Source organism: Euprymna scolopes, chromosome 21 (assembly GCF_053919585.1).
Source record: "Euprymna scolopes isolate OS-2025 chromosome 21, ASM5391958v1, whole genome shotgun sequence".
Classification (NCBI taxonomy): Eukaryota; Metazoa; Mollusca; class Cephalopoda; order Sepiida; family Sepiolidae; genus Euprymna; species Euprymna scolopes.
The window spans coordinates 16,686,175-16,703,344 of record NC_136502.1 but is presented as its reverse complement, the minus strand read 5'-3'; the positions used below and the strand labels follow the sequence as shown (position 1 = coordinate 16,703,344).

General features: G+C 25.3%; 1 protein-coding gene across 3 annotated transcripts in view; it reads right to left on the bottom strand.

Annotated features, from left to right (window-relative positions):
- Nucleotides 1-14,180: 14,180 nt before the first annotated feature.
- The window catches only part of LOC145242020 (protocadherin beta-15-like), a 184,959-nt gene continuing 181,969 nt past the window's right edge, over nt 14,181-17,170 (bottom strand). For all 3 annotated transcript variants that reach the window (XM_080104913.1, XM_080104915.1, XM_080104914.1), the window contains one exon: nt 14,181-14,508. Coding sequence is in view for 1 of the 3 variants with exons in the window: in XM_080104915.1 (XP_079961041.1) it covers nt 14,440-14,508 (69 nt within the window). In the remaining 2 variants the exon portion in view is untranslated. The remainder of the gene's footprint in view (nt 14,509-17,170) is intronic.

The following is a 17,170-nucleotide window of genomic DNA, read 5'->3' as shown; positions in this document are numbered from 1 at the left end:
CTGATTTATGACTTTCCAATTTATTAATCCTATTCTATCTGATTTATGACTTTCCATTTTATTAATCCTATTCTATCTGATTTATGACTTTCCATTTTATTAATCCTATTCTATCTGATTTATGACTTTCCAATTTACTAACCCTATTCTATCTGATTTTGAGTTTTCATTTTATTAATCCTATTCTATCTGATTTATGACTTTCCAATTTATTAATCCTATTCTATCTGATTTATGACTTTCCAATTTATTAATCCTATTCTATCTGATTTATGACTTTCCAATTTATTAATCCTATTCTATCTGATTTATGACTTTCCAATTTATTAATCCTATTCTATCTGATTTATGACTTTCCAATTTATTAATCCTATTCTATCTGATTTATGACTTTCCAATTTATTAATTCTATTCTATCTGATTTATGACTTTCCAATTTATTAATCCTATTCTATCTGATTTTGAGTTTTCATTTTATTAATCCTATTCTATCTGATTTATGACTTTCCAATTTATTAACCCTATTCTATCTGATTTATGACTTTTAAATTTATTAATCCTATTCTATCTGATTTATGACTTTCCAATTTATTAATCCTATTCTATCTGATTTTGAGTTTTCATTTTATTAATTCTATTCTATCTGATTTATGACTTTCCAATTTATTAACCCTATTCTATCTGATTTATGACTTTCCATTTTATTAATCCTATTCTATCTGATTTTGACTTTCCAATTTATTAATCCTATTCTATCTGATTTATGACTTTCCAATTTATTAATCCTATTCTATCTGATTTATGACTTTCCAATTTATTAATCCTATTCTATCTGATTTATGACTTTCCAATTTATTAATCCTATTCTATCTGATTTATGACTTTCCAATTTATTAATTCTATTCTATCTGATTTATGACTTTCCAATTTATTAATCCTATTCTATCTGATTTATGACTTTCCATTTTATTAATCCTATTCTATCTGATTTTGACTTTCCAATTTATTAATCCTATTCTATCTGATTTATGACTTTCCAATTTATTAATCCTATTCTATCTGATTTATGACTTTCCAATTTATTAATCCTATTCTATCTGATTTATGACTTTCCAATTTATTAATTCTATTCTATCTGATTTATGACTTTCCAATTTATTAATCCTATTCTATCTGATTTTGAGTTTTCATTTTATTAATCCTATTCTATCTGATTTATGACTTTCCAATTTATTAACCCTATTCTATCTGATTTATGACTTTTAAATTTATTAATCCTATTCTATCTGATTTATGACTTTCCAATTTATTAATCCTATTCTATCTGATTTTGAGTTTTCATTTTATTAATCCTATTCTATCTGATTTATGACTTTCCAATTTATTAACCCTATTCTATCTGATTTATGACTTTCCATTTTATTAATCCTATTCTATCTGATTTTGACTTTCCAATTTATTAATCCTATTCTATCTGATTTATGACTTTCCAATTTATTAATCCTATTCTATCTGATTTATGACTTTCCAATTTATTAATTCTATTCTATCTGATTTATGACTTTCCAATTTATTAATCCTATTCTATCTGATTTATGACTTTCCATTTTATTAATCCTATTCTATCTGATTTTGACTTTCCAATTTATTAATCCTATTCTATCTGATTTATGACTTTCCAATTTATTAATCCTATTCTATCTGATTTATGACTTTCCAATTTATTAATCCTATTCTATCTGATTTATGACTTTCCAATTTATTAATTCTATTCTATCTGATTTATGACTTTCCAATTTATTAATCCTATTCTATCTGATTTTGAGTTTTCATTTTATTAATCCTATTCTATCTGATTTATGACTTTCCAATTTATTAACCCTATTCTATCTGATTTATGACTTTTAAATTTATTAATCCTATTCTATCTGATTTATGACTTTCCAATTTATTAATCCTATTCTATCTGATTTTGAGTTTTCACTTTTATTAATCCTATTCTATCTGATTTATGACTTTCCAATTTATTAACCCTATTCTATCTGATTTATGACTTTCCATTTTATTAATCCTATTCTATCTGATTTTGACTTTCCAATTTATTAATCCTATTCTATCTGATTTATGACTTTCCAATTTATTAATCCTATTCTATCTGATTTATGACTTTCCAATTTATTAATCCTATTCTATCTGATTTATGACTTTCCAATTTATTAATCCTATTCTATCTGATTTATGACTTTCCAATTCATTAATTCTATTCTATCTGATTTATGACTTTCCAATTTATTAATCCTATTCTATCTGATTTATGACTTTCCATTTTATTAATCCTATTCTATCTGATTTTGACTTTCCAATTTATTAATCCTATTCTATCTGATTTATGACTTTCCAATTTATTAATCCTATTCTATCTGATTTATGACTTTCCAATTTATTAATCCTATTCTATCTGATTTATGACTTTCCAATTTATTAATCCTATTCTATCTGATTTATGACTTTCCAATTTATTAATCCTATTCTATCTGATTTATGACTTTCCAATTTATTAATCCTATTCTATCTGATTTATGACTTTCCAATTTATTAATTCTATTCTATCTGATTTATGACTTTCCAATTTATTAATCCTATTCTATCTGATTTTGAGTTTTCATTTTATTAATCCTATTCTATCTGATTTATGACTTTCCAATTTATTAACCCTATTCTATCTGATTTATGACTTTTAAATTTATTAATCCTATTCTATCTGATTTATGACTTTCCAATTTATTAATCCTATTCTATCTGATTTTGAGTTTTCATTTTATTAATCCTATTCTATCTGATTTATGACTTTCCAATTTATTAACCCTATTCTATCTGATTTATGACTTTTAAATTTATTAATCCTATTCTATCTGATTTTGACTTTCCAATTTATTAATCCTATTCTATCTGATTTATGACTTTCCAATTTATTAACCCTATTCTATCTGATTTATGACTTTTAAATTTATTAATCCTATTCTATCTGATTTTGACTTTCCAATTTATTAATCCTATTCTATCTGATTTATGACTTTCCAATTTATTAATCCTATTCTATCTGATTTATGACTTTCCAATTTATTAACCCTATTCTATCTGATTTATGACTTTCGAATTTATTAATCCTATTTTATCTGATTTATGACTTTCCAATTTATTAATCCTTTTCTATCTGATTTATGACTTTCCATTTTATTAATCCTATTCTATCTGATTTATGACTTTCCAATTTATTAATCCTAATCTATATGATTAATGACTTTCCAATTTATTAATCCTATTCCATCTGATTTATGACTTTCCAATTTATTAATCCTATTCTATCTGATTTATGACTTTCCAATTTATTAATCCTATACTATCTGATTTATGACTTTCCAATTTATTAACCCTATTCTATCTGATTTATGACTTTCCAATTTATTAATCCTATTCTATCTGATTTTGAGTTTCCATTTTATTAATCCTATTCTATCTGATTTTGAGTTTCCATTTTATTAATCCTATTCTATCTGATTTATGACTTTCCAATTTATTAACCCTATTCTATCTGATTTATGACTTTCCAATTTATTAATCCTATTCTATCTGATTTATGACTTTCCAATTTATTAACCCTATTCTATCTGATTTATGACTTTCCAATTTATTAATTCTATTCTATCTGATTTATGACTTTCCAATTTATTAATTCTATTCTATCTGATTTATGACTTTCCAATTTATAAATCCTATTCTATCTGATTTATGACTTTCCAATTTATTAATCCTATTCTATCTGATTTATGACTTTCCAATTTATTAATCCTATTCTATCTGATTTATGACTTTCCAATTTATTAATCCTATTTTATCTGATTTATGACTTTCCAATTTATTAATCCTATTCTATCTGATTTATGACTTTCCAATTTATTAATCCTATTCTATCTGATTTTGACTTTCCAATTTATTAATCCTATTCTATCTGATTTATGACTTTCCAATTTATTAATCCTATTCTATCTGATTTATGACTTTCCAATTTATTAATCCTATTCTATCTGATTTATGACTTTCCAATTTATTAATCCTATTCTATCTGATTTATGACTTTCCAATTTATTAATCCTATTCTATCTGATTTTGACTTTCCAATTTATTAACCCTATTCTATCTGATTTATGACTTTCCAATTTATTAATCCTATTCTATCTGATTTTGAGTTTCCATTTTATTAATCCTATTCTATCTTATTTATGACTTTCCAATTTATTAATGCTATTCTATCTGATTTTGAGTTTCCATTTTATTAATCGTATTCTATCTTATTTATGACTTTCCAATTTATTAATCCTATTCTATCTGATTTATGACTTTCCAATTTATTAATCCTATTCTATCTGATTTATGACTTTCCAATTTATTAATCGTATTCTATCTGATTTATGACTTTCCAATTTATTAATCCTATTCTATCTGATTTATGACTTTCCAATTTATTAATTCTATTCTATCTGATTTTGACTTTCCAATTTATTAATCCTATTCTATCTGATTTATGACTTTCCAATTTATTAATCCTATTCTATCTGATTTATGACTTTTAAATTTATTAATCCTATTCTATCTGATTTATGACTTTCCAATTTATTAATCCTATTCTATCTGATTTTGAGTTTTCATTTTATTAATCCTATTCTATCTGATTTATGACTTTCCAATTTATTAACCCTATTCTATCTGATTTATGACTTTCCATTTTATTAATCCTATTCTATCTGATTTTGACTTTCCAATTTATTAATCCTATTCTATCTGATTTATGACTTTCCAATTTATTAATCCTATTCTATCTGATTTATGACTTTCCAATTTATTAATCGTATTCTATCTGATTTATGACTTTCCAATTTATTAATCCTATTCTATCTGATTTATGACTTTCCAATTTATTAATTCTATTCTATCTGATTTATGACTTTCCAATTTATTAATCCTATTCTATCTGATTTATGACTTTCCATTTTATTAATCCTATTCTATCTGATTTTGACTTTCCAATTTATTAATCCTATTCTATCTGATTTATGACTTTCCAATTTATTAATCCTATTCTATCTGATTTATGACTTTCCAATTTATTAATCCTATTCTATCTGATTTATGACTTTCCAATTTATTAATTCTATTCTATCTGATTTATGACTTTCCAATTTATTAATCCTATTCTATCTGATTTTGAGTTTTCATTTTATTAATCCTATTCTATCTGATTTATGACTTTCCAATTTATTAACCCTATTCTATCTGATTTATGACTTTTAAATTTATTAATCCTATTCTATCTGATTTATGACTTTCCAATTTATTAATCCTATTCTATCTGATTTTGAGTTTTCTTTTTATTAATCCTATTCTATCTGATTTATGACTTTCCAATTTATTAACCCTATTCTATCTGATTTATGACTTTCCATTTTATTAATCCTATTCTATCTGATTTTGACTTTCCAATTTATTAATCCTATTCTATCTGATTTATGACTTTCCAATTTATTAATCCTATTCTATCTGATTTATGACTTTCCAATTTATTAATTCTATTCTATCTGATTTATGACTTTCCAATTTATTAATCCTATTCTATCTGATTTATGACTTTCCATTTTATTAATCCTATTCTATCTGATTTTGACTTTCCAATTTATTAATCCTATTCTATCTGATTTATGACTTTCCAATTTATTAATCCTATTCTATCTGATTTATGACTTTCCAATTTATTAATCCTATTCTATCTGATTTATGACTTTCCAATTTATTAAATCTATTCTATCTGATTTATGACTTTCCAATTTATTAATCCTATTCTATCTGATTTTGAGTTTTCATTTTATTAATCCTATTCTATCTGATTTATGACTTTCCAATTTATTAACCCTATTCTATCTGATTTATGACTTTTAAATTTATTAATCCTATTCTATCTGATTTATGACTTTCCAATTTATTAATCCTATTCTATCTGATTTTGAGTTTTCATTTTATTAATCCTATTCTATCTGATTTATGACTTTCCAATTTATTAACCCTATTCTATCTGATTTATGACTTTCCATTTTATTAATCCTATTCTATCTGATTTTGACTTTCCAATTTATTAATCCTATTCTATCTGATTTATGACTTTCCAATTTATTAATCCTATTCTATCTGATTTATGACTTTCCAATTTATTAATCCTATTCTATCTGATTTATGACTTTCCAATTTATTAATCCTATTCTATCTGATTTATGACTTTCCAATTTATTAATTCTATTCTATCTGATTTATGACTTTCCTATTTATTAATCCTATTCTATCTGATTTATGACTTTCCATTTTATTAATCCTATTCTATCTGATTTTGACTTTCCAATTTATTAATCCTATTCTATCTGATTTATGACTTTCCAATTTATTAATCCTATTCTATCTGATTTATGACTTTCCAATTTATTAATCCTATTCTATCTGATTTATGACTTTCCAATTTATTAATCCTATTCTATCTGATTTATGACTTTCCAATTTATTAATCCTATTCTATCTGATTTATGACTTTCCAATTTATTAATCCTATTCTATCTGATTTATGACTTTCCAATTTATTAATTCTATTCTATCTGATTTATGACTTTCCAATTTATTAATCCTATGCTATCTGATTTATGACTTTTAAATTTATTAATCCTATTCTATCTGATTTATGACTTTCCAATTTATTAATCCTATTCTATCTGATTTTGAGTTTTCATTTTATTAATCCTATTCTATCTGATTTATGACTTTCCAATTTATTAACCCTATTCTATCTGATTTATGACTTTTAAATTTATTAATCCTATTCTATCTGATTTTGACTTTCCAATTTATTAATCCTATTCTATCTGATTTATGACTTTCCAATTTATTAACCCTATTCTATCTGATTTATGACTTTTAAATTTATTAATCCTATTCTATCTGATTTTGACTTTCCAATTTATTAATCCTATTCTATCTGATTTATGACTTTCCAATTTATTAACCCTATTCTATCTGATTTATGACTTTTAAATTTATTAATCCTATTCTATCTGATTTATGACTTTCCAATTTATTAATCCTATTCTATCTGATTTTGAGTTTTCATTTTATTAATCCTATTCTATCTGATTTATGACTTTCCAATTTATTAACCCTATTCTATCTGATTTATGACTTTCGAATTTATTAATCCTATTCTATCTGATTTATGACTTTCCAATTTATTAATCCTATTCTATCTGATTTATGACTTTCCATTTTATTAATCCTATTCTATCTGATTTATGACTTTCCAATTTATTAATCCTAATCTATATGATTAATGACTTTCCAATTTATTAATCCTATTCCATCTGATTTATGACTTTCCAATTTATTAATCCTATTCTATCTGATTTATGACTTTCCAATTTATTAATCCTATACTATCTGATTTATGACTTTCCAATTTATTAATCCTATTCTATCTGATTTATGACTTTCCAATTTATTAATCCTATTCTATCTGATTTTGACTTTCCAATTTATTAATCCTATTCTATCTGATTTATGACTTTCCAATTTATTAATCCTATTCTATCTGATTTATGACTTTCCAATTTATTAATCCTATTCTATCTGATTTATGACTTTCCAATTTATTAATCCTATTCTATCTGATTTATGACTTTCCAATTTATTAATCCTATTCTATCTGATTTATGACTTTCCAATTTATTAATTCTATTCTATCTGATTTATGACTTTCCAATTTATTAATCCTATTCTATCTGATTTATGACTTTCCATTTTATTAATCCTATTCTATCTGATTTTGACTTTCCAATTTATTAATCCTATTCTATCTGATTTATGACTTTCCAATTTATTAATCCTATTCTATCTGATTTATGACTTTCCAATTTATTAATCCTATTCTATCTGATTTATGACTTTCCAATTTATTAAATCTATTCTATCTGATTTATGACTTTCCAATTTATTAATCCTATTCTATCTGATTTTGAGTTTTCATTTTATTAATCCTATTCTATCTGATTTATGACTTTCCAATTTATTAACCCTATTCTATCTGATTTATGACTTTTAAATTTATTAATCCTATTCTATCTGATTTATGACTTTCCAATTTATTAATCCTATTCTATCTGATTTTGAGTTTTCATTTTATTAATCCTATTCTATCTGATTTATGACTTTCCAATTTATTAACCCTATTCTATCTGATTTATGACTTTCCATTTTATTAATCCTATTCTATCTGATTTTGACTTTCCAATTTATTAATCCTATTCTATCTGATTTATGACTTTCCAATTTATTAATCCTATTCTATCTGATTTATGACTTTCCAATTTATTAATCCTATTCTATCTGATTTATGACTTTCCAATTTATTAATCCTATTCTATCTGATTTATGACTTTCCAATTTATTAATTCTATTCTATCTGATTTATGACTTTCCTATTTATTAATCCTATTCTATCTGATTTATGACTTTCCATTTTATTAATCCTATTCTATCTGATTTTGACTTTCCAATTTATTAATCCTATTCTATCTGATTTATGACTTTCCAATTTATTAATCCTATTCTATCTGATTTATGACTTTCCAATTTATTAATCCTATTCTATCTGATTTATGACTTTCCAATTTATTAATCCTATTCTATCTGATTTATGACTTTCCAATTTATTAATCCTATTCTATCTGATTTATGACTTTCCAATTTATTAATCCTATTCTATCTGATTTATGACTTTCCAATTTATTAATTCTATTCTATCTGATTTATGACTTTCCAATTTATTAATCCTATGCTATCTGATTTATGACTTTTAAATTTATTAATCCTATTCTATCTGATTTATGACTTTCCAATTTATTAATCCTATTCTATCTGATTTTGAGTTTTCATTTTATTAATCCTATTCTATCTGATTTATGACTTTCCAATTTATTAACCCTATTCTATCTGATTTATGACTTTTAAATTTATTAATCCTATTCTATCTGATTTTGACTTTCCAATTTATTAATCCTATTCTATCTGATTTATGACTTTCCAATTTATTAACCCTATTCTATCTGATTTATGACTTTTAAATTTATTAATCCTATTCTATCTGATTTTGACTTTCCAATTTATTAATCCTATTCTATCTGATTTATGACTTTCCAATTTATTAACCCTATTCTATCTGATTTATGACTTTTAAATTTATTAATCCTATTCTATCTGATTTATGACTTTCCAATTTATTAATCCTATTCTATCTGATTTTGAGTTTTCATTTTATTAATCCTATTCTATCTGATTTATGACTTTCCAATTTATTAACCCTATTCTATCTGATTTATGACTTTTAAATTTATTAATCCTATTCTATCTGATTTTGACTTTCCAATTTATTAATCCTATTCTATCTGATTTATGACTTTCCAATTTATTAACCCTATTCTATCTGATTTATGACTTTTAAATTTATTAATCCTATTCTATCTGATTTTGACTTTCCAATTTATTAATCCTATTCTATCTGATTTATGACTTTCCAATTTATTAATCCTATTCTATCTGATTTATGACTTTCCAATTTATTAACCCTATTCTATCTGATTTATGACTTTCGAATTTATTAATCCTATTCTATCTGATTTATGACTTTCCAATTTATTAATCCTATTCTATCTGATTTATGACTTTCCATTTTATTAATCCTATTCTATCTGATTTATGACTTTCCAATTTATTAATCCTAATCTATATGATTAATGACTTTCCAATTTATTAATCCTATTCCATCTGATTTATGACTTTCCAATTTATTAATCCTATTCTATCTGATTTATGACTTTCCAATTTATTAATCCTATACTATCTGATTTATGACTTTCCAATTTATTAATCCTATTCTATCTGATTTATGACTTTCCAATTTATTAATCCTATTCTATCTGATTTTGAGTTTCCATTTTATTAATCCTATTCTATCTGATTTTGAGTTTCCATTTTATTAATCCTATTCTATCTGATTTATGACTTTCCAATTTATTAACCCTATTCTATCTGATTTATGACTTTCCAATTTATTAATCCTATTCTATCTGATTTATGACTTTCCAATTTATTAACCCTATTCTATCTGATTTATGACTTTCCAATTTATTAATTCTATTCTATCTGATTTATGACTTTCCAATTTATTAATCCTATTCTATCTGATTTATGACTTTCCAATTTATAAATCCTATTCTATCTGATTTATGACTTTCCAATTTATTAATCCTATTCTATCTGATTTATGACTTTCCAATTTATTAATCCTATTCTATCTGATTTATGACTTTCCAATTTATTAATCCTATTTTATCTGATTTATGACTTTCCAATTTATTAATCCTATTCTATCTGATTTATGACTTTCCAATTTATTAATCCTATTCTATCTGATTTTGACTTTCCAATTTATTAATCCTATTCTATCTGATTTATGACTTTCCAATTTATTAATCCTATTCTATCTGATTTATGACTTTCCAATTTATTAATCCTATTCTATCTGATTTATGACTTTCCAATTTATTAATCCTATTCTATCTGATTTATGACTTTCCAATTTATTAATCCTATTCTATCTGATTTTGACTTTCCAATTTATTAACCCTATTCTATCTGATTTATGACTTTCCAATTTATTAATCCTATTCTATCTGATTTTGAGTTTCCATTTTATTAATCCTATTCTATCTTATTTATGACTTTCCAATTTATTAATGCTATTCTATCTGATTTTGAGTTTCCATTTTATTAATCGTATTCTATCTTATTTATGACTTTCCAATTTATTAATCCTATTCTATCTGATTTATGACTTTCCAATTTATTAACCCTATTCTATCTGATTTTGAGTTTCCATTTTATTAATCGTATTCTATCTGATTTATGACTTTCCAATTTATTAATCCTATTCTATCTGATTTATGACTTTCCAATTTATTAACCCTATTCTATCTGATTTTGAGTTTCCATTTTATTAATCGTATTCTATCTGATTTATGACTTTCCAATTTATTAATCCTATTCTATCTGATTTATGACTTTCCAATTTATTAACCCTATTCTATCTGATTTTGAGTTTCCATTTTATTAATCGTATTCTATCTGATTTATGACTTTCCAATTTATTAATCCTATTCTATCTGATTTATGACTTTCCAATTTATTAATCCTATTCTATCTGATTTATGACTTTCCAATTTATTAATCCTATTCTATCTGATTTTGACTTTCCAATTTATTAACCCTATTCTATCTGATTTATGACTTTCCAATTTATTAATCCTATTCTATCTGATTTTGAGTTTCCATTTTATTAATCCTATTCTATCTTATTTATGACTTTCCAATTTATTAATCCTATTCTATCTGATTTTGACTTTCCATTTTATTAATCCTATTCTATCTGATTTATGACTTTCCAATTTATTAACCCTATTCTATCTGATTTTGAGTTTCCATTTTATTAATCGTATTCTATCTTATTTATGACTTTCCAATTTATTAATCCTATTCTATCTGATTTATGACTTTCCAATTTATTAATCCTATCTATCTGATTTATGACTTTCCAATTTATTAACCCTAATCTTTCTGATTTATGACTTTCCAATTTATTAATCCTATTCTATCTGATTTATGACTTTCCAATTTATTAATCCTATTCCATCTGATTTATGACTTTCCAATTTATTAATCCTATTCTATCTGATTTATGACTTTCCAATTTATTAATCCTATTCTATTTTATGACTTTCCAATTTATTAACCCTATTCTATTTTATGACTTTCCAATTTATTAATCCTGTTCTATCTGATTTATGACTTTCCAATTTATTAATCCTATTCTATTTTATGACTTTCCAATTTATTAACCCTATTCTATTTTATGACTTTCCAATTTATTAACCCTATTCTATTTTATGACTTTTCAATTTATTAACCCTATTCTATTTTATGACTTTTCAATTTATTAACCCTATTCTATTTTATGACTTTCCAATTTATTAACCCTATTCTATTTTATGACTTTCCAATTTATTAATCCTATTCTATCTAATTTATGACTTTCCAATTTATTAACCCTATTCTATTTTATGACTTTTCAATTTATTAACCCTATTCTATTTTATTACTTTCCAATTTATTTTTCTTTCTATATTTTTTATTCTATTTTATGACTTTTCAATTTATTAATCCTATTCTATCTGACTTATGACTTTCCAATTTATTAATCTTATTTTATCTGATATCTGACTTATTAATTTGCCTTACATGAACACACGTACACATATGTGTGAATATGATTTTAATATTGCAATTTTAAATTTGATCATCATTTGATCGTCTGCATATATAACATAGATCTGTATTCTAGTTTAAACACATTTCCGCTGAAGCTAACATACTTTAACGAAATGTTAAATTTAGATGAAATCCCAAATATTCTCTTTTTATGTTATGAACCTAATCGAATTTTATAGCACATTTATCTCGCACGTGTGCCCACATGCATTATATATATATATATATATATATATATATATATATATATATATATATATATATATATATATATATATATATATATATATGATTGGTTTAAAATCATGGAGCTTATAAAAATAAACTCATTAAAAAGATTAATATAAATAATAAAAATATAAATAATAAAAATATAAATAATAAAAATATAAATAATAAATAAAGTGAAAATAAGTTAAAACAACATCTTTTCCCGCCAAAAAAATGATGAGCAAAAAAATGAAATTAATTCCAAATAACAGCAACAATAACTGATGACGAGCTACTCACTTTTCCCGATACTCGAAAGATAGCTTGACGAGTAGAGAAAAAGAAAATGTAGCTTTCAACCAATAGTTTGTCGTCTCTATCTATGTATATGCAGCTTTATTTTGTATTGAGCATATTTTTAAACATTTGTTTTCAATTAATTTTATCAAGACATTTAAGCTTACATATTGCTTGAATAAAATTTGTGTGCTTTAATCGGTCTTGACGATTGGTTGAGTGATTCTGCAGCTGACTCTAACATCTCTAATATATTACAGGATTCCATGCTTTGATTTCTGCTGATTTTACATAACCGTTCAACACAAAATTGCTTCCAGTCACTACAACTCATCATTTATCAGTATACATATTTATCATAGGAGATTAAAGAATATTGAAATATTCTTTAAATTAAGACCCATCAAAGTATAAGAGCTCAACATGTGAAATGGAGCATGAGCTTATAAATAATGTTATAGACAGGATTAAGTAAATATGGGTACATATGGATTTATTTGATAGTTCAATGAAGAAGATAACATCATTGGTAGGAGGGGGGCTATAAATGTCATTTATACCTATGCATTTCAAAGCATAATGCTTCTCGTCAGAAAAGGATTAAAGGCTTTGAAATGCTTAGGTATAAAGAGCGTTTATAGCCCTTCCTACCAATGATATTTTCTTCCTCATTGAACTGACAAATAAATTAATATATACCCATATTTATTTTATCTTGTCTATAACTTTATATATATATATATATATATATATATATATATATATATATATATATATATATATATATATATATATATATATATAATGTGTGTGTATTGAGAAAAATAAATGTGGATAATCAAAAACTAAAAATCAAAATCCATTTAGCATCATTAATATTTTGTCCTCTTTATTCAAAGAAATTTATCAAAGATTTTGATAAATTTCTTTGAATATAAAGGCTGTAATATTAATCATGCAAAAATATTTTTTATTCGATTTGTGTTTTTGATTATTCATCTTATTTCTATATATTTTTTCTCAACATGTTGTCTAATTTAATTCATATTTGATTTTCTATACACAAAACTCAATCCACATCGCTTCATATAACATTGGCATTGATATGTTATTGTTTTGAACATTTTTACATTACAAACTTAATTTCGATTTTCGATTTTCATCAATAGGAATATTATTCGCCAAGTCAGAGAAAAAAAATGTTGCTCTTTTGTTTTGTAAGTGGGAGTTCCTGTAGTTGAGGTACTGCTGGCAGTGGTCTACGGCAAGAATTGTAGTGGCTATTCATGGCTTGGTCCCTGCACTGTGGTTGTCCACCAGAAAAAGTGCCACAATCTACGGTGACTGCGTTCTGACCACTTGTCGCATTTCTAAAAGGACTCAATTGCTGCGTTGCTGTGGGCATGAAGAAAGCCCTGTCCCTGACTGACGTGTCACTGGGAAAGGTGAATGTCTTTTCCGAAGGCTTTAAGCCAATGTCTTGGAAGTCGAAGGTCTGATGTGGAGGGGAATTGCTGTACTGCTGTGTGAACAAATCTGAAAAATAACAAAAAAAAAGAAGGAAAATAAATAAAATTTATGAAATAAATGAAAATAAAATATAAATAAATAAACGATGCAAACTAATTACAATGCTCGACTCTTTAGCACACAACACTCGACGGGATTTTACTTTCAATTATATGGTGTGATTTGTTGCTGTAAGGAGCAAATTGTAGTATCTGTTTTGATATTACACTTAAATCTTTTCTGGATTCGCTCAGTGAAGGAGAAATCCTTCTTGACTGAGCAATTTCAGTTTTTGTCCCAATCCAGGCTGATTCGTTTTGGGAAGGTAGAAACCAACTTTGTTTCTAATTCGGCTCTCAAGTAAATAAGTAAATAGGGACATAAAGTTGATTTCCCCTTTTTTATGATTAGTAAAAACAGAAGTTCCTTGAACACACTCCACTCACTTCTAATTCACACCCTCTTTGTTCCAATGGTATCACGAAAGTAACAAAACTTTTGAACAAGATCAAAATTCAATTGAGTAAGATCTATTTTATTCAAAGTTCTCCATTGCAATATATATTCAACATTTTTTTGGCTTTGAACTAAGATGCTTTGAAAATGACGGCTCTCATGGGAGGTAAGTAAAAAGAAACAAAGTTGATTTCCCCCCTTTTTGTAATTAGTTATCATCTTCATCATATTGTATGAATCCGAAGATTCCGTTGTTGGCATTGGTTTCCCAACATTTTTCTAGCCGGAATTCCTTCTAGAAAGACAACGGGTTCTTATGGGAGACACCATGAAAAAGTTGCCAACATGAAAGTGAGATCTTTTTGTGGCACGAACTAGGACACCCAGGTTATCAGCTCGTGTCGTTAACAACTGAGCCACCATCACCTCCCTTTATGATTAGTCATAGCAAATGTTCCTTGAACACACTTTAACCACTCCTAATTCTTACAATCACATCTCCCTGTGCTCCAATTCTATCACAAAAGTAATAAAACTTCTAAACAATATCAAAGGAATTACCATCCAAATAAACTTCCACCACAACATCCAAATTCAATTGAGTAAAGTCTATTTTCACATAATGTTCTCCATTGAAGTATATATTTAACATCTTTTTGACTTTGAAGATATTTGGAAAATGACAGCAGACACCACAACAACGAAGTTTGAATCAATATTCAAAGAATGGTTATTTCTTTTGTCTTCCTGCTACTTTCAACTGTGTCTTATTTTAAGAAAAGGGCTTATATTAAAGTCATCCTGAAAAATCAAGCTTAGTTTCTTGAGAAATAATAAATTACTAAATAAATAAAACAGTAGATTTATGTGCGTGTGTGCGTATGTGTCTGTCTGTAAATATTTAACCGATAAACTCTTAAACTACTGGTCACATAACACTAAAATTAACAGGAAATAGTAATAATAAATCAAGGACGGTTTACAACGAGGTGGATGGAATAACGCGTACAGAAATATGTCGGCAAGTTGAAATGTAAAATATTCATTTCAAGTTACCGACATATTTCTACCACTTTTGCGCATGTGCAAATTCATTCATAACTTTAAGTGGTTTAATTTTAAATATTTCTTATCTATTTGCCGATATTTCAAATGGTAGGAAATGTGTCTGGAGCGCCAAATGTTTTAACTTCAATTCTAGTTAGTAGCATCCAAGTCATTTTTTTTAAAACTTTTGAAATCAGTACTGTTAAATAGAGAAGTTGCCCTAAATAAGAAAGCTGCATGAATTAAAAGATATTTAAGCACATTTTACGACCGGGCAACGCCGGGCAACGCCGGGCAACGCCGGGCAACGCCGGGCTCCACCCCTTGCCCAGCTAATTTTAAATAAAAACCGAACCCAAATCTTTAGCCTGAAAAAAGAAAGAAACAAACAAACAAAAAAAAAAAAAACGAAACGGTGTATAATGGTGTTCCAGTATTATGAATCTGGTCCAAATCTATGCGTGAAAAAAAAAAAAAAAAAAAAAAAAAAAAGAAACAAACAAACAAACAAAAAAAAACGAAACGGTGTATAATGGTGTTCCAGTATTATGAATCTGGTCCAAATCTATGCGTGAAAAAAAAAAAAAAAAAAAAAAAAAAAAAGAAACAAACAAACAAACAAAAAAAAACGAAACGGTGTATAATGGTGTTCCAGTATTATGAATCTGGTCCAAATCTATGCGTGAAAAAAAAAAAAAAAAAAAAAAAAAGAAACAAACAAACAAAAAAAAAAAAAACGAAACGGTGTATAATGGTGTTCCAGTATTATGAATCTGGTCCAAATCTATGCGTGAAAAAAAAAAAAAAAAAAAAAAAAAAACAAACAAAAAAAAACGAAACGGTGTATAATGGTGTTCCAGTATTATGAATCTGGTCCAAATCTATGCGTGAAAAAAAAAAAAAAAAAAAAAAAAAAAAGAAACAAACAAACAAACAAACAAAAAAAAACGAAACGGTGTATAATGGTGTTCCAGTATTATGAATCTGGTCCAAATCTATGCGTGAAAAAAAAACAAAAAAAAAACGAAAGAAACAAACAAACAAAAAAAAAAAAACGAAACGGTGTATAATGGTGTTCCAGTATTATGAATCTGGTCCAAATCTATGCGTGAAAAAAAAAAAAAAAAAAAAAAAGAAACAAACAAACAAAAAAAAAAACGAAACGGTGTATAATGGTGTCCCAGTA